Source organism: Schistocerca cancellata, chromosome 4 (genome assembly GCF_023864275.1).
Source record: "Schistocerca cancellata isolate TAMUIC-IGC-003103 chromosome 4, iqSchCanc2.1, whole genome shotgun sequence".
NCBI classification, from domain to species: Eukaryota; Metazoa; Arthropoda; class Insecta; order Orthoptera; family Acrididae; genus Schistocerca; species Schistocerca cancellata.
In genome coordinates this window covers 202,977,510-202,997,590 of record NC_064629.1, presented here as the reverse complement: position 1 = coordinate 202,997,590, position 20,081 = coordinate 202,977,510, and the positions used below count along the sequence as shown (strand labels likewise).

Sequence of the window (20,081 nt, the reverse complement as noted above, 5' to 3'; positions counted from 1 at the left end):
TCAACCAAAACCACTAAAAATAAATGCACAATATAACTACTTAAAACAGCCGATAAAAATTCGCTTGATGCCTTCCTACTAGAGAGTCTCCATTCCTTCCAAGCTAATTATGTAAGTGTAGACCAGATATGGCTCAAATTCAAAGATACAGTATCGACAGCAATAGATAGATTCATACTGCATAAGTTAATAAGAGACGGGACTGATCCACCACAGTACACAAAACACATCAGAACACTGTTGCAGAAGCAACGAAAAAAGTATGCCAAATTCAGAAGAATGCAAAATCCCCAAGACTGGCTAAGTTTCACGGAAGCTCGAAATTTAGTGCGGATGTCAATGTGAGATGCTTTTAATAGTTTCCACAATGAAATATTGTCTCAAAATATCGTAGAAAACCCAAAGAGATTCTGGTTGTATGTAAAGTACACCAGTGGCAAAAAACAGTCAATACAGTCACTGCGCAACAGCGATGGAAATGTTACCAATGATGGTGCCACTAAAGTGGAGTTACTAAATACAATTTTCCGTAATTCCGTCACGAAAGAAGACGAAGTAAATATTCCAGAATTTGAAACCAGAACAGCTGTTAGCATGAGTGACGTAAAAGTAGATATCTTAGGTGTTGCGAAACAACTCAAATTACTTAAGAGAGGCAAGTCTTCCTGTCCAGATAGTATACTAGTCACGTTACTCTCGGAGTATGCAGACACAATAGTGCCTTTCTTAGCAATCATATACAACCACTCACTTGACAAAAGGTCTGTCCCTAAAGACTGTAAAGTAGCACAGGTCACACCAATATTCAAGAAGGGAAATAAGAGTAACTCATTGAATTACAGACCCATATCACTGACCTCATTTTGCAGTAGGATTTTGGCGCATATACTGTACTCTAACATTATGAATCACCTTTAATCAAATGACTTATTGATATGTAACCTACACGAATTCAGAAAATATCGTTCTTGTGCAACACAGCTAGCTCTTTATTCCCATGAAGTAATGAGTGCTGTTGACAAGGAATCTCAGATTGATTCCATATTCCTAGATTTCCAGAACGCTTTTGATACCGTTCCTCACAAGTGACTATTAATCAAATGGCATGCATATGGAGTACCGTCTCAGTTGTGTGACTGGACTCATGATATCCTCTCAGAGAGGTCACAGTTCGTAGTGATATCTCGCGTTCCGCAAGGTAGTGTCATAGGCCCTCTGCTGCTCCTGATTTATATAAATGATCTAGGTGACAATCTGAGCAGCCCCCTTGGATTGTTTGCAGATGACACTGTAATTTACCATCTAGTAAAATCATCAGACGATCAATTCCAACTACAAAATGATCCAGAGAGAATTTCTGTACAGTGCGAAAAGTGACAATTAGCACTAAACGAAGAAAAGTACGAGGTCATCCACATGGGTACTAAAATAAATCCAAGAAATTTTGGGTATACGATAAATTGCACAAATCTAAGGGCTGTCAATTCGACTAAATACCTAGGAATTACAATTACAAGCAACTTAAATTGGAAAGACCACATAGATAATATTGTGGGAAAGGCGAAACAAAGACTGTGCTTTGTTGGCAGAACACTTAGAAGATGCGACAAACCCATTAAAGAGACAGCCTACATTACACTTGTCCATCCTCTGCTGGAATATTGCTGTGTGGTATGCGATGCTTGCCAGTTAAGGATTGATGGAGAGCATCAAAAAAGTGCAAAGAAGGGCAACTCGTTTCGTGTTATTGCACAATAGGGGTGAGAGTGTCACTGATATGATATGCGAGTTGCGGTGGTAGTCACTGAATCAAAGGCGGTTTTCTTTGTGGCGAGATCTATTTACGAAATTTCAATCACCAACTTTTTCTTCCGAATGCGTAAATATTTTGTTGACACCCACCTACATAGGGAGAAATGATGATCATAATAAAATAAGAGAAATCAAGAGCTCTAACAGAAAGATTTAGGTCTTCCTTTTTCCCACATGCCATTCGAGAGTGGAATGGTAGAGAAGTAGTATGAAATTGGTTAGATGAACCCTCTGCCAGGCTCTTAAGTGTGAATTGCAGAGTAGCTATGTAGATGTAGAAAAAGAAGACAGGGGGGTGAGGGGGGGGCACAGCAATCCTTCTTTAATTGAGATTTCCTGTTCCTTAATATCACTGTCATTTTGGTAATCTTTACGAAGTGATTTTCACTTACGTGCACCTGGTTGTTAACGTCATCTTTAACTTTGTGTAACACTTTGGAGGGGAAAAAATATATATTACTACGCTACAACTGGTCAAAATATTTTTCCTAACATAATTTTATATTTTAACATTACATAATATTCCATGGACATCTTGTGCTCCACAAGTATCCAATGACAAATTCACAATATGTTTTTCGTCACCTTCTTTAAGTTGTTCATTTGATGCTGTCATGTCACTGTCATAACCTCAATTTTCAGTCTTTAGCATTTATATTTACTGCTATTTAAAAATTCTCAACTGATCAACATTTGTAATTTCAATTTTTTGTCAAAAATTAAATTGTTCAAAATAAAAATCTTGTCTGCTATCGAACTGTTTAATGTTCATGAGCTTCCAACCAAGTGCTTCTCGGGATTTTCAACTAGTAACCTACTGTCATATGTTAGCAGGCATCACCACCTCATTTTTACATAGTCATGGTATTGGCCAAGACATTGCCACTGTTGAGTCACTGCCGTATATGACAATATTTTCACCCTGCATCTGCTGCAACTCATATGTGCCATATGATTGTTAGCTGCGCGTGCCGTATGATTGTTCGTCTGCCTGGGTTACTTCCCTTCAAGTGGACTCTCCCAACATTTGACTGTTTCGTTTATCTCAGCCAGCATCAGTAGTATCGTTGGTGTATGTCATTATGTGTTGACGTGAATGTTTAAGTTTACTTCCTTTGATCGTTTGTTTTGTTTTCGTCACTGTTAAAATGCTAACCATTGAAGAACGTGTGTTTTCAGTTGAACAAGTGTTCAGAGCTGGCGGTAAACACACAGTTTTAATTTGTCAAACATTTAATTCAGTTTTCCCGGAGACAACACTCCCACATCGTGATACTGTGCAGGCTTTGATTAACAAATTTTGAAGTATGGGTTCCGTGACAGGTGCACTGAGAAGTGGTCATCCTAGCATTTTGTCTGAGGATAAACTATTTGATATTTCCGATAAATTGTCCACGAGTCCGAACAATTCAGTAAGAAAACTCGCCCAGGAAATCGATGTTAGTGTCGGATCGGCCCACACAGCTGTAAGGAAAAAAATAGAACTTTTCCCATACAAAGTGACAGTCGTGCAAGAACTGAAAAATACTGATCATGGCAAGAGACTGCATTATTGTCAATGGTTCAAAAAGTTCGTTCAACAAAATGGAAGGGATATTCTTAATGAAACATTTTTCACTGATGAGGCATGGTTTCATTTATCCAGGTACATGAACTCACAAAATTCTCGTATGTGGAGTATGGCAAATCCATTGTGTTTTCATGAGGAACCACTTCATTCTGTGAAAATAGGAGTTTGTGTTGCAATTTCTAGACGTCGAATCGTGGATCCCACATTTTTCAATGAAACAATAAGCACACAACGATACTGCAGTGATATTCTGTACCGATTCATATAACTTGTGTTAAGTGAAATACTGAACGGTTATTTTCAACAAGATGATGCAACCGCGCATACAGCTCGCATTTCAATATCATTGCTTGCTGATGTTTTTGGTGATCACAAAATTTCACAGGGACTTTGGCCTCCACGATCGCCTGACTTAACAGCACCTGAATTTTTCTTCTGGGGTGCAGCGGAAGCAATTGTCTATAAAAACTGTCCAAAATCCATCGATGAATTGAAAACTGCAATACCCACTTTCACTGCTTCTGTTATAGAAGAAACGTTACAGCTTGTGTTTGGAAACATGATTAGACGAATTGAATTGTGTATTCAAGAACAGGGGGGATACTTTAAACATTTAATGTTAAAATTTGTAAGTAAAAATGAATATTCAATAAATTAATAACTTGTATTTCACTGCGTTTCATTTCGGTATATTCACTGCGGCATACGGCACGCGCGGCTAACAATCATACGGCACTGCGGAGAGACTTTTTGAACACCCCGTATAACCTAGCAACAGTCAGATACCATGATGTACTCAGCTGCACACTACTGTCTGTATTGATGGCATTACTAAATAATTTTATCCCTACAGCTCCTTAAATAATACTATCTCAGAAACCGCTAGTCTACATGATGATAAGAGGTGTTGTTGAATAGCATGTTGTGCACACTTGCCAATTCATATTCAGATAAAGTCAATTTCCCCGCATAGCATAGTTGAAGACACATCTACCATTCACTCTGACATTGTTCTCAGTCTTTACAACTCAGTACTATTAAACACCCCAAGATACTTTTAAACAGCAGGTGAATGAAAGGTTTCTGTAAAGGTCTCTGGACCCCTGCTACTGAAACAAGCATTTTAAAATATGTCATTGCATTTTAGGTGCTACTTAATGTTACCGAGCAGCAGAGTTTGATTTCACATATGAGCACTTTCGAACAGAGTGCCTTTATTTCGGTTAGCATTTTGGCATTAGATTACTGGAATTTTTTTAAGTCCCTGCTCACCTTGAATCTACACCCACAAACACCCACTGACATGCAGGTAGTGCAAAACTTTGTTTTGGTAGTTTTTGTAGAACTTTTCATCCTCAATTTTAGACATACTAATGCAAACATCTCCCCTCATCCAGTCAATGTTCACTGAGCCACTTCAATTGTGCTTTATCCTATATCCCTGATGAACCAACAGAGCAAAGAGCTCTGTAAGGAGTAGTAGAAAATGAAGATGAGTGTTCAGGTTGATTACCACACAACTGTGAAAGAATACTAACTGCAATAAAGAATAATAATAATTTGTAGTCTACCGAATACAAAAGTGTGTACATATTTTATACATTCAATTAATCTCTGCAGCAGCTAGATCAGAAAACAAAATGATAGATCCACAGCTACATTAAAACATTTAATTCAGACAATATAATGAGTACGAATTCACAATCAACTTATGCTTCCCCTGGCAGAATGTTTCTCTTGATAAACAGAAGATTTTTAAAGGCTTTAAGTTCTTTGTGTCTATTACATTGATTGAGATAGCTCTTTATTGTGAACAGTGTAATGGCTGAACACCCATGTGAGACTAAAATATACAAAATTTTAAATATTTCAGAGACTGCACTTAAATTTCATATTTCATTTTATTTCTGGTGTTACTGTTTTGCATATTCCATGAAAATTCATTTTACCTCTTCTTTGCATTTTGTATCCAAAAGTACAGACATTTCTTTTCCCTCCACCCCTCTTAAGTACATGAGAATATATGCTTTCATATGGAACACACTAGAAGAAAAAAAATTAAGAGCTCTTTGTAAATAATTTGGATATGGGCTGGGAAGGGTAGTATGGGGTGGGGTGGGTAGACGGGGAGAGAGGAGAGGCAGGATGAGGAGTTTGGGGATGGGTATCTGGCAGCTTGTAAGGAAGCAGTCAGCTTGCTGGCTATGAATGTGGGAGGGAGAGGTGGCAAGTGCATGGGCTAGGGATGTTATGCATGGGTGTCAGACCTGGTGTGGAGTGACACACAATGAAGGTGATGGGAGACATGAATTGGGTGGGGGTGACATGACAGACGAAGGGGAAGCTATACGTTTGAAGGTTTGGGGACAGTGGGTTACGGTGATTAAGGCCAGGAGATTCACGGGAGCAAATGAAATGTTGCAAGTATAACTCCTATTTGCATAGTTCTGAAAAGTTCGTGGTGAGGGAAAGGATCCAGGTGGTCTGAGTTGTGAAGCAGCCACTGAAATTGAGCATGCTGTGCCCAGTTGCATATTACGCTACCAGGTGGTGTTCTTTGTTTGTGGCCACAGTTTGGCAGTGACCATTAAATCTGATGGACAGTTGGTTGGTTGTCATACCGACATAAGAAGCTGTGTAGTGATTGCAACAGAGTTGGTACGTGACATGGCTGCTTTCAAGAGTGACCCTGCCTCTGATGGTGTAGGATAAGCCTGTGACAGGACTTGATTAGATAGTTCTTGATACGTGGATTGGGCTTTTCTTGCACCAGTGTCTAACATACGGATATGACCCTTGTGGCGAAGGACTGGAAATGAGAGTGCATAGGGATGGGCTTGGATATTGTATAGCATGGGTGGTCAACTGAATATCAGAAGCTGTTTAATTTCATTTGTCATGTAAGTAAGAGTCCAAGATGATAACAGATGTCAAAACTAAAGTGAAGGTAACACATTGTTTAGTAACACCCCTGAGTGAAAATTTTTTCCACAGCTTTCACGCCATATGCATCTCCAGAAAATGATTCTTTAATTGTGAACAGTGTAGATTGTGTGTTATGTACTTGTAAACAAGTTGTGTGTCAACTTTAGCTTTTCGATAAACACTTTGTCTCTCTCACTTGGTAAGAGCTTCCCAGGTTTCAATGCAACTCACCAACTAATAACAGCATATAGCACAAAATTTATTCAGTAATAATACATATACTGCATTATTGGAACAATATTTACATACATGACTATTTGACTGTCACTTAGCCGCTGTGTTGGTAAGACAGTGTTTTTGTTAGCATGGCAAATGAATTGGTTCAGCATGACATGTGATTATACACTAATGGAAAAGAACCCGGAACACAAGGGGGTGCAACATAAACAAAAGATGGTAGGCATGTTTTTACATCTGAAAGGTGACGTCTATTCAAATATTGTGCCTGTTACATAAGAGTGGCACTGCTAATGTCACTATGAGAATGCAAATCAGGTTTGTTTTAAATATACATTGTAATGGTTGTGAGTGTTAGTTACCTCTGAGATTGGACGTGATGAGTTGATGTTGGTCAAGAATGCCTTTAAAGCAACGACGACACCACAGTGTTCAAACGTGGACATGTAATAGGGTTACAAGAAGCTAGATGTTCCTCCTGCGATACTGCAGAAAAAATTGGTAGGAATATATGGTTCAAATGGCTCTGAGCACTGTGGGACTCAACATCTTATGTCATAAGTCCCCTAGAACTTAGAACTACTTAAACCTAACTAACCTAAGGACATCACACACACCCATGCCCGAGGCAGGATTCGAACCTGCGACCGTAGCAGTCCCGCGGTTCCGGACTGCAGCGCCAGAACCGCTAGACCACCGCGGCCGGCGGTAGGAATATAGCCACCATATACGATTGCTAGCAGTGGTGGTCACGAGAATGTATGGTCACAAGAAGACCGGGCTCCGGATGGACACATGCCACAACCGAGACCGTCGTGTTTGGTGCATGGCTCTGGTGCATCATACTGCATCTGCCGCAGCAATCTGAGCACCAGATGACACTGCAGTGATACAACAAAGTGTTAAAAATTGGTTACTTCATGGACAGCTCCAAGCCACTGACCCCAAACCACAGCCACTTGCGATTTCAGTGGTGTCAAGCGAGAGCTCAATGGAGGACAAGGCAGAGGTCTGTTGTGTTTTTTGATGAAAGCTGGTTCTTCCTTGGTGCCAGTGATGGCTGTGTGTTGGTTAGGAGGAGACCAATTGAGGCCCTGCAACCAACTTGTCTGCGTGCTAGACACACTGGACCTACACCTGGAGTTAAGGTCTGGGGTTCGATTTTGTATAACAGCAGGAGTACTCTCATGGTCATCCCATTCACCCTGACTGTACATCTGTATGTCAATCTCTTGTGCTGCCATTCATGAACAGCATTCCAGGGGTATTTTCGAACAGGGTAGCACTTGCATACATACTGCTGATTTGCATGGGTTCAACACGCTCTGCAGTGTGTCGACATGTTGCCTTGGCCTTCTTGGTCACCAGATCTGTCTTCAGTTGAGCATATATGGGACATCCCTGGGTGATACTTCCAGCATCATCCACAACCAACATTAACTGCCCTGTGTTGATCGAACACATGCAACAGCCATGGAACTCCAGCCCACGAACTAACAGCCAGCACCTATCGAACACCATGCACGCACATTTGCGTGCTTGTATTCAATATTCTGGTAGTTCCACCTGTTATGCATGTGGTAGCATGTCACATTTGCAATTGCTTATCTTGTACTTAGATTAGCCTGTAGTCTTTCAATGTTGGTCACTTACAGAATGTTATCTAGACAAATCTATTCCAGAAATTTCATTACTCTCCGTAAATTCTTATTTGGTGTCGTGATTTTTTTTCCATCGGCGTATGTCTTCAGACCCTGTACTGGTCACCACAACGACAGTCAAATGCAGTAAGGGCGTGACACATGGTATCCGCACACTTGATGGTAGCCAGATTGTTGTTGCCACACAAATGGGGCACTCCATTTGGAAGTGTCATACAAGCACTGGGATTTCTGAATGCCACCATACCTTGGTGTACTGTAAGTACCTTGATTCAGAGAAAACTGTCACTGACTCCTTCAGAGTCAACTACCTTGGCCACACCAACTTCCACAATGGATTAGTGGACCACAGTGCAGCAAATCAGTTATCAGTTCAATTTATTGACACGTTAGAGCTACAGAGGTACTACGGGCACAGTAGTCAGATGCTTTAAATCATCATAGGTAATGGATCTACATGATTACACTCTAATTCTCGTAGAGGGTTCATTGAACCACCTTCAAGCTATTTCTCTACCATTCCACTCTCTAACAGCACCAGGAAAAAAGAAAACTTCAATCTTTCTGTGCTAACTGACTTATTTTATTATGATGACCATTTCGCTCTACATGGGTGGGTGCCAACAAAATATTTTTGCATTCAGATGAGAAAGTTGGTGATTTAAATTTCATGAGGAGATCCTGCCAAAAAAAAAAGAAAGGAAAAAAAAACTGTATTTTAGTGATTGCCACCCCAAATCATGTTATCATAACTATGGCACTCTCTCCCTTATTTTGGGATAATACAAAACAAGCTGCCCTTCTCTGACCTTTTTCGATGTCCTCTGTCAATCTTATTTGATGCGGATCCCACAACATGCAGCAATATCCCAGAAGAGGATGAATAAGCATAATCTATGCAATATACTTAGTAAACCTGTTCTATTTCCTAAGTGTTCTGCCAATAAATTGATTTGCTTTCCCCAAAACATTATCTATGTGATCATCCCAATTTAAGTTATTCATGTTTGCAGTCCAAAAGTATTTTGTTGAATTCACAGCCTTTATATTTGGCAGGAAATATTTTCCAGCATTGTACATAAATTACCTAGCAACTTTATCCCTTTTGTCTGAGTCTGTCTTGTCTTTCTTACACTAAAACATGCAGCACTCTAAACCCGCTATTAATCACACATTTGGGGAAATTTGTGACTCAAAAAGTACCCACTTGTTATGTCAGAAATGTATGATTTTTTCTAACAATTTTGTGTAGTTTTTAAGCGTATTTGTGAAGGTAGTAAATGGTGTTTAACAAAAGCTGAGCGCCCTTACTTAAGATGATGATAAAATACAGTTAAATGCCCTGGCACACAGAAATTGGTTGCAGCTTATTCTGGATCTTGGTTAGTTTGTCACATTCCACACACTTACATACAAACATATTTTCTTCAGAATATCCACAATTAGCATCAAATGGAAAATGAATGAAAATGTACAAACATTAAATCCTACTGTATGAAAAACAAAGCCTCACACTTACAAACCAGTACATGAGTACAGACATTGCTTTCAATTTCATGAATTAATTAGGTAGAACACCACACCTTCATTAGATACTTATGTAGAATACCTAACCCTATCAACAGGATCAATCTCAAATTAGCTCCCTCTCTTAAGATATCTTTACCAAAATATAAACTTCCCCACACAACTGTCAATTACTACAATCCTTTGTAAGTCTCTGATGTTAAGAGCTTAGGAAAATTCCAGTCTCCTATTTATCAGAATATTTGTAAATATAGCAGGTGCTCTTGTTTAGAATTGTTAAACCCCATTTCTCCCATGTTTTTAAAAACAATTTCAATTCCCTGTGATATGCAGCTGGAGGCTGAATCAGTCCAAATAAATATAGCTCGTGGGGTGTTTCACGCAACAACCATTGTAAAAGAAACTTTATCACTTTGGCTAACTAAACTGTGTTTCACCTATTATTTCCCATTCAGTTCACTGGTATGCACTGATGGAGAATGCAAAAGACCAAAACTAATCTGTATTTGCAGCAAAAGTGAGAATGGTAGGTGTAGCACTTACAGGGTGGCGCACGGTAAGTCACCCAATTGAATTTGGACCCTACAAGTATACTATTGGGGCAATAACTTTCAAATTGTATGTTCAACTTTGTGCAGTTTATGGAAATTATGCCAGATGTCATCATGAGTTGATAGCCTCCATTGTGAGTCAACCATTTCAGTTTGCCACGATGGCAGACAAAGGATGGTTGACCGTCATACGAAAGACAAAGACTGTGTTACAGTTTGCGGCGACGAACAGTGTCACATTGACACAGAGAAGGTTTTGTGCTCATTTCGGCACATGGTGGGCTCCCAGCCCACAGACAATATGCATTTTACATCAAAAATTTGAAGGTACTGGATATGTTTTGGAGTGTCAGCAGTCACATACACGTACAGCATGTTCGCCACAAAACAGTGGAGCAGTTCGAGTAGCTCTGACTCACAGTCCTTGTAAATCAACAAGAAAAGCCAGTACCGAGTTGGTAATTTCACGCCAATCTGTATAAAGAATTATTCAATCCAACCTTCGCTTGAATCCATAAAAGATGACTGTGGTGCGTAAGCTTACTGCGAGAGATGAGTGGAAACTGCAGTTTTCAAGGTGGGCAATAGAGCAAGACCAACAGGCAGTGCTACACAACACATGCTTTTCTGATGAAGCTTATTTTTAAGTGAACGGTGTTGTGAACAAACAGAATGTTTGATTCTCGGCATGTGAAACTCCGCAAATAATCCACACAAAAGACACCTCTGGGGAGAAAGTGTGCATGTAGGTCGCGATGTCAAGCCATAGAATCATCAGTCTGTTCTTCTTCGATGCTACAGTAATCAGTGAAAGCTATTTACACATGCTGCAAAACCAGTTCTTTTCTCAACTAATGGCCTCGTGTCTTCCACTGCAGACACAATGGTTCATGCAGGATGGAGCACGCCTCCATACTGCCAACACTGTGCTTGATTTCCTACATGAAAGGCTTGGCCTTACGGTATTGTCAAACACATTACCAGAACATTAGGAAGGAGGAGGAATGTGGCTGGCCCACAGCCTGGACATTAACCCATGTGACTTCTCCCTTTGGGGGTTCCTTAAGAAGAAGGTGCACCACAAAAAACCCGACAATGCAGTGCAACTTAAAGCCATGATTGTAGAGTTATGCTGCACCATTCCAGAAGATTTGTGTCGGAGAGTCATCACAAATGCACGTGTGTGACTTGAAGAAGTTGTAAACCAAAATGGCAGTTATACTGAACATGTGATTCATTAGGTTGTATTTCCAAGTTGTATTCCTTACTTCTACATCAATAAATTACAAATCTTGTCAACAACAAATATGTTATTCATGAAACAAATCAGGCGACTTATCATGCACCGCCCTGTATGTTCCATCATGCTGTGTCTCATCTGCTGTGTTCAGTTGCTGATGGTAACACAGATGATTTTTTGTCTTTTGCTATGAATGTCAATAAATAATCATGAACTGAGTATCACATAACAACAGTAACTCAAGTTTGCTCTATCAATTATGCAGATGAAATTAAAGTTATAGGGGAACATTTAATTTATATTGTGAAAGCAAATGGACTATTTCCACAGACACTGGTTGTCACACATAACCCCACAATTAGTTTTTGTTTCAACCACCCCCCCCCCCCCTCTCTCTCTCTCTCTCTCTCTCTCTCTCTCTCTCTCTCTCTCTCTCTCTCACACACACACACACACACACACACACACACACACATACATACACACAAATGAAACTAGGAACACCAGAAAAAAAGTACCTGATGACTCTTAGGATGTCCTGTATACAAGAAATAACTGATGTGTCACATGCTCAAGTTTTGAGTAATCTCTGAGAATATTCAAGAACGCATGTCTGATGCTTGCTTTGGTTCCAATACAGAATCGAATCTCATACCACCATTTTAGCTATCATGTTAAAATTATGACTGAATGGGAACTGCAAGTTGTGAGCAACTCTTAATGTGATTGGGGTGCGAGGGGGTGATATATTATTTCACAGTGTCATAGACAAAATAACTTTCCAATTTTTAACTTACAGTTTCTAAATGTGATACACATATATGTAAGGCAACAAGTTGCAATAATTAACACTTCTGGCAGAAATTGTAATCCTTCTGTAACCAACAAGAAATGTACATTATGTCACTAGTTGTGCTTAGGCAATATCTAATAATTTTAAAACAATTAATATTGCCTTAATCTTTGAAAACCAGAAATGTTTATTTTCTGTCATCAACACAATAAAAATCACAAAGATAATGGCTCATCATGGATGCAACAACAGAGGCATAAGCTTGATAACAGATGTGATGTGACTGCTGCTGTTGGAGTTATTCTTGACACTGCTGCTGTGGCGGCGGTGGTTGTGGATGTGGTGGTGGTGGTGGTGGTGGTGGTGGTGGTGGCGCGGTGGCAGTGGTGGTGCTTGCTTGTAGTGAAGGTGGTGGCTGCCGCAGCTACTCGTGATGTTGAAGATGACAAAAACAAAACTGCAGCAACTTGTGGTAGTGGCAGCAGTGTTGAAGGTAGTGTGTAACCACCCAATTGTGGCTGTATATCCACCATAATTACCATCACGATAGTCAACATTTTTGTTATTTTGAATTACAACAGCCATAACTGTTTACAGTGATTTGTGTAAGTTGAACTATGAAATCAATGAATAATCTAAGAAAAGTAATATTTTCCCTTCAGATAAAAATTTGGGACACTAACTGCACAGAAATTTCATTTCAAAAGCTTTGTTCTTTGTACCATAATTACTCAACATGACTTTTCTTTACACTGTTGTTACTAAAATCCTTATAAAGTTTATGTATTATTTCTGTGGTCAACTAGCTCTGTAGTAAACTTTTATCAGATCTAAAAACTAAAAAAAAAACTAAAAGAATTATTACAATAAAGGAAACTGTGCTTAGAAAATAAAATTATTCAGGGGGAACAATACCCACTTTAAACTGTCCACTGCCATATAGGAACATTAATACTAGAGGTAACACTTACTAAACTACCAACTCTTCAGGACAAGAATGGTTAAACTCTCTCTCTCTCTCTCTCTCTCTCTCTCTCTCTCTCTCTCGCTTGCTCGCACTATATATTTTGTAGATCAGCTCAACTTTTGCAAACTATCCACAATCACAGGTTCCATTTCTCAAAATTTTGATATGGAATACGTAACAACTTCAACTATCATAGTATTTCAAAATGCTCATGGGAAATGGAAGAGAAGACTTATAATCCCACAGCCTAACCAAAACTCAAACCACAACCACTGCACTAATGAATGTACTGCAATCAATTTAATGAATTAAGTAATAAGAAAGAAAAACAAGCAGATGGGCGATGAACAGACGACTGCGGATACCACTCATGAAAAGACATGTCTATAGACTGTGATAAATTCTTGCTTCAAACAAAACCTTCGTACTGGTTTTTATTCACTGCAAAAGACCATTTGAGCTATTACATTTGAAACTTCCATTGAAGCTCAAGTTCAATCATTCTCAGAATATGTGAGCAACCCGTACTTTGCTTTTTGTGAATCGCAAAGCCACAGCTATCAAGAACAATGAATGAAGATATTAATAATCAACTCCAAACATTAACTCATCCTTTGGTAACCAGCAATTAGCAAAACACTGATGTATTAAAAAAAACATGATAAAGTACCTCACAAAACTCTGACTCTGAAGAAAATAAAATAAACTACTAATAAATCAGGATGTGCACCTTCACTATCTCCATTCTTGTTTCCTTTCTCTGCACCCGGTATGGTGCTGTGCTACTGTTCACTGGTACTGTTTTACCAGTTCTTCCATGAATTTCTGCACTTTGTTCTCCATCTCTCCTCGAGTTTACATCATCCTTTTGGTCATGACTGTAAAGTAAAGTCAATGTAAACACGTGAAAATAGTAAAATGACAATCCTTTGCAGTGAATAAAGATACTTACCATTTTTGTATCTATTTCTACACTTTAATATCCATCCACATACAGTGTTTCATACAAGTCTGCCTTATGTAATTATTTTAATTATTCAATATAAGTATTTATGTTCATGACCCTGGACTATTAACAATAAAACGAAAACTTTGTGTGTTAGTAACTGTCTAAAATTCTTATTACTTTGAGAACGAAAATGATCTAAAGAGACTACAAATATTTTCATGGATATCTTACAAATTTGCAAAGTTAACAGAAATATTTCAAGTCTGATACTTACTCCTGTGGAGTTAACAGCTTTGGTGTTTGAACTGCAACTATGCAAGATGGTTTAGGCATCACCTGTGCAACTTTTGGTGTTACTCTTGCTTGTTGCTGAGGAAATTTTGTGTTGGATGATGATGTTCTTTGTACTGGCTGGGATATTTTTTGAATATTTATCTGTGCTCCAGTGTGACGGCTAGTATGTGTTTTGTTTTGCACAGAATGTACAGGTTGTGTTTTTGAAACATTAAATGTATTCGATGTCACTTGTGCATCAGATGATACAACAACATTTGCCCCTAACTGAAAAATCAGCCTCATGGATTCTTCAGGAGATGATTGAGAATGAAATGGAACAAGTGTCCTATTAGATACACAATTTTCTCTTGAATTATCCACAGACTGTGTGACTGCTGCTGATGTTGCCTGGTACACAATGGAACTCCTGGTAGGGTTACAAGTGGGCCTACTAAGGCTAATATGGGCAGGTTTTGAAAATGGGGTGCAAATGAGATGAGTTGAGGCAGTTTTCTGCACCATATCGAACACACTTTCAACAACATGGCTTTTATTCTTCCCAAATGTGATGCTTTTGACCTAGTGTTCTCAAATTTGATCACGATTTCCACATGAGCTATTTGTTTCATGAAGCAACAGAACAGAAATTTGCCTCTATCTCAATTTCAAACTACCTACATTTGTCTTTAATCTCTCTTCGACCCTGTAAAGAAAAAAAAAAAATACATTGTACTTACATATAAAAAATCATATAGAATTTCTGGAAAAATTCAGTCTAAGATGTCATGTTAGTCTTTTGACAATATCACAATTTTTTCACGAGTAAGGAACTGCTCAGAATTAAAAATATATATAATGGGAGATGTCTAGACATAAAATCATTATGCTTTGACTGACTATATCTGATCTATGATTTCAAACATAACTTTCATTTTCTTGCAAAAAATAAGAATAAATAATTAATTAATTAATTAATAGATTTGCAAAGGAGCCAATGGTACATGGAATAGCAAATAAAAAAATAAAAATAATATGCAAAACCAAATACGACAGGCTGATCATATTTTCAAACTATGTAACTACTGTTTTCCGCCGTTTCAGCAGGATTATTTTTTGTCACTTAGCAAGGGTCACTACAATGAAAAGTAACTTAAAACAAAATTTTAGTAACAGGGAAATTATATCAACAAACAAGGCGAAAACTTAAAAATGTTGTCTTAAAAGCAGAAATTTTAAATTCGAGTTCTCAGTCTGAAATCTATTTACAAAGTAAGATCTCGATATTTTAACCTAATTCAGGATATATAACCTGATTATAACAGTTTAAAAAAATCATTTACAGGTAGTTATGAAAAGAGTGGTACTGTCTGTGATAAAACCAGACACTGTTACCTGAATACTGATTAATCACAAAAAGTTAATGATGTAAGTTCCCTCAAATAGATTTTATATAATGTTTGTATCGCCTCACTTGTTTACAGTATGTATTTACTTCAAATATATCATTACATAGCACTTTCATAGCATGAATAAGGACATAAAGTTTTTCTGTAGACTTTCTCCCAATTCTTTTACGTCAGCAACTGCCTGTTGCATCAGCCTCATTGCTTTAAACATCAAAGGAAACAATTCATCAATTTAATGATATCATTTGCATATTTCTATTAATTCGCCCTCTAAAAGTCTGGCTTTGGGTATAGAATAACAACTGAACCATCAAATCTCAGTTCTGAGGTAGCATTATGATTCCTCCACATTAAATCACAATTTTAGCTTTTTAACTAGTGAGGAAATTAAAATTCATTTCCTCCAATGTTTTACCTAAACACACAATAATCTGTTTTTATTATCTACATCCTTTATTTCATGATTACCAGCGTTTTTTACCACTCTTCTAAATCGCAAACAGTGAAGGGAAAATTTATTCTTATGCCTATACATGTTCCTTTCCTATATTTCTGAGCAGTTTGATTTTCTCTGCACAGTTGACACTCTTCCACCTCATATTCCAAGGTGCATCAATGCTAGTAAGTGTTTTCCACATTCCAATTCCATCAATACATTCTGCAACTCACTAATAATTAATAACTTTGAAGTTACCCATACAGCTTTCTCAACTATTGGCCAAAAGTAAACAGTTTCCTAGCTACAGGTGTGATACATCAAAGTAAGTCGCTGTACCACATTCACACTGGAAATCCGTTACATCTAGAATAGAAACCTATTATAGGTGTTTTTTAATACATCCGTCTGCTTCAGGTATTATTCTCCAATTCTTCACATTTATGACTCCAATGCAGCTATTTGCTTCAGGTATTATTGTCCTATTCTTCACATGTATCATATAATTACTATGTATAGAAGTTTCTGTAGTAACTTAGCGAAAACTTCAGTGTTCTTCCCTTTATCTTTTCTACAATTAATGTATGTCTCTAACTGCACAGGTAGTCTTCTGGTAATAATTCTGATAGATTATAAGTAAGACATGGGGTTGCTAAGAGGTTGATCTGTTTGTACGAAGTATACCAAAAACACTACCCCACACTTTAAAGTCACTGTTACCACGTACGAGGGCTATCCACAAAGTACATTACGTTTTGGAATTAAAAACGAATAAAGTATTGGAAATTTTTTTTATTATATACAGATGAAAGCCACACTTAAATACTACTTTTATACATAGTTGCCATTTAAATTAACGCACTTATCATAGCGATGGACGAGCTTGGAAATTCCTTCGTCGTAAAATTCGGTCGCCTGCGCCTTCAACCATGTGGTTACCTCTACTTGAAGCTGTGCGTCGACATCAAAACGCTGCATAGCCAACCACTTCTTCATTGCTGGGAATAAGTGGAAGTTGCTCGGTGCCAAGTCGGGACTGTACGGCGGATGAGGAAAGAACTCCCACTTAAAAGATTCGAGAACTTCACGAGTGGCATTTGCCGTGTGGGCCCGGGCATTGTCGTGAATCGGCCAGATCTTTGAGCCCAACTTTCCCCTGCGCTTGTTTTGTATTGCTCTTCTGAGGTTGTGCAGAGTTTGGCGATACCTTTGAGAGTTTATTGTAGTGCCTCTTTCCGGGAGATCCACAACAATCACACCTTTTCTGTCCCAAAAGAAGAGGTAACCACGTGGTTAAAGGCGCAGGCGGCCGAATTTTATGACGAAGGACTTTCCAAGCTCGTCCATCACTACGATAAGTGCCTTAATTTAAATGGCAACTATGTAGAAAAGTAGTATTTAAGTGTGGCTCTCATCTGTATATAATAAAAAAATTTCCAATACTTTATTTATTTTTAATTCCAAAACGTAATGTACTTTGTGGATAGCCCTCGTAATTACATGTTGAATGTTAGACGATTTTGAGGTGAAATAAACTGGACATTCTGAATAGCAAGGCAGAAAGGCATGGGAAAGCAGCAAAGAGGAATCCAACGAGTGTTACAGCAAGGAACAGGGAAAGTGGCAAAATGTCACTTCTTTAATCCCCCACATTCCCTCCTTTTCTAACTACCAATGAAAAGTTTCTGACACACACCATGACAGTAAATGCACACTGTTTTCACAGAATCATTTAATACTGTCACTGTTTTTCGAATAGCATCATTAGGAAACAAGTACCAAAAGCAAACTTCCATAGGTGTCAAGGTTCATGGGGTGAAACAGCTTAATACATACTACAACTCCCACAGCTTTGCTAGTCTGTTGAAACTGATTCAGTCAGAGTTATCTTCTCCTGTTTGCAAGCATGGTTTGTTTTCCATGAAATTTTTAAATTTCCTCATATATTTACTTGTTTTGTGCTGTTCTCTTGTGTTCAGGTTGATACAGTTCAGCTCCTTCCAGAGGAAGGGAGCCATGTATAAGGAGGGCAAATTTCATTGTGAGAAAGGAGATTTCAGAAGACAGACAGACTTCTGTTGTCACTGCAGACTGCTGTGACAAAAGCATGTTTTGCTGTTTTACTCTGACCAGTACAGAGGAAATGCAAGAGATGTGGGATGATGAAACCTGTGATGAGGAAAAATATTACTGGAAGAACTGTTACTGATTTGGCCAATTTCCAAAAGGATGTTGCTTGTTACATTTGCCTTAGATTTCTACAATTTCGAATAGAACCTGACATGCCTAAATGCAGCATTTGGCACAAATGAAAATGTTAATGACTCCCAGAAGGAAGGCATCTGAGAGAATTTCAAAGACAGCATTGTCATTGCTTTACTTATTCATTCCAATAGTAAATCTTTGAGTATACATCACTGTTTTACAGGAAAGGACAGTTAAAACTATATACAGTGTCTCTTATACAGTGGGTAGAGAAAAAAAGGGTAACGACAAAAGTGCAACGAATCCAGTCACCTCCAAATGAATGAATACAGATCATGTATGGTTTTCAAGGGAACCTTACACCACTCTTCCTGCACACTAGTGGCAAGATCACATAACAATGATGGAGGTAAATAGCACTCATGCAATCACACCCAAGGGCCAAAATTGCAATAGTGAAATAAATAATTTTCTATAAGCAACGGCAAACACGTAGTCTTTCAAAAAAATTTCAGCATGTAGATTACTTACACTTAAGATCATCGTTTGTCCTTATCTTGATGCTATTAAGACATTTTTGCTCTTAAGCATGCAAAGGTATGTATCATGTGGAGGGATAGTATGGCACAGACATCAGATCAAAGAATTATCAATTACTGCAGAGTCAAATAACTGTAAGAGGAGTACAATATGCAAACTACCCTGCTATCCTGTCTCCATGATGATTATTTCCCACTGTTGAAGTAATTTCCCTTCAACAACATCCAGACTGAGCACATTCCAATTGTGTATCAATTTCTTGAGCCTTGTGTCACAGGCAGACCAATGACAGACTATTTGTTCGGTGTTTGATTAAATGATAGGTGTTTCATCGCAATGTGTGGTACCCAATAATGACCCAGTATTTTTATGGAGGTGTCCATCATCAATGAGTGCTACCTGGTGAATGCATTGAGTTTGTAATATGTTATATCATACTGATATCTCTTCATATACATAAAGCTATCCTCAACCCAATAATTTATTTGAAGATCTGTGTAGTATTCTTAAGTTTCCAAATGTTTTGAATGTAGTCTTAAGTAATAAATGACCTCTTCATCCTCTTAAATTTGATATATTCTCTCTTTCCATTCTCAGTACAAATTTAACACGAGTTTTGTTCATGGTGTATGTCTAGCCGATGGAGAAATATGCAGCAGTGCTGATATTATGAGGATCTGGTGTACTTTGATATTTAATCTTTTGACTTCTTGTAGAAACACAGTTTTGTGATGCATAGCACATCTTTCATTTTCCAATGGAAATTTGCGCATCAGCTCCAGCTCAGTATTCTCGTTTTTTTCACTGATTCCAATACTAACTCAGTACATAAAGAAGACAGAGGGAGACGAAAATAAAAAATAATATGACAGTTCTGTCCTAATGACAAGAATGTCATTTAGAGATAAAGCATTTGTTCTGACTGACAGAGGACGAAATCTGACACACAAGCTTCAAAGTAACTATCCCAGAATTAGCTCCGAGCA

The 20,081-nt window shown here is 38.2% G+C and overlaps 1 protein-coding gene across 1 annotated transcript in view; it reads right to left on the bottom strand.

Annotated features, from left to right (window-relative positions):
• LOC126184024 (uncharacterized) overlaps positions 1-20,081 on the bottom strand; it is a 344,076-nt gene that overhangs the window by 230,032 nt on the left and 93,963 nt on the right. Inside the window, exons 3-4 of the mRNA XM_049926377.1 lie at positions 14,507-15,211; positions 14,014-14,161 (exon numbers count right to left, since the gene is read on the bottom strand). Coding sequence (XP_049782334.1) covers positions 14,014-14,161; positions 14,507-15,030 — 672 coding nt within the window. The 5' untranslated portion in view covers positions 15,031-15,211. The remainder of the gene's footprint in view (positions 1-14,013; positions 14,162-14,506; positions 15,212-20,081) is intronic.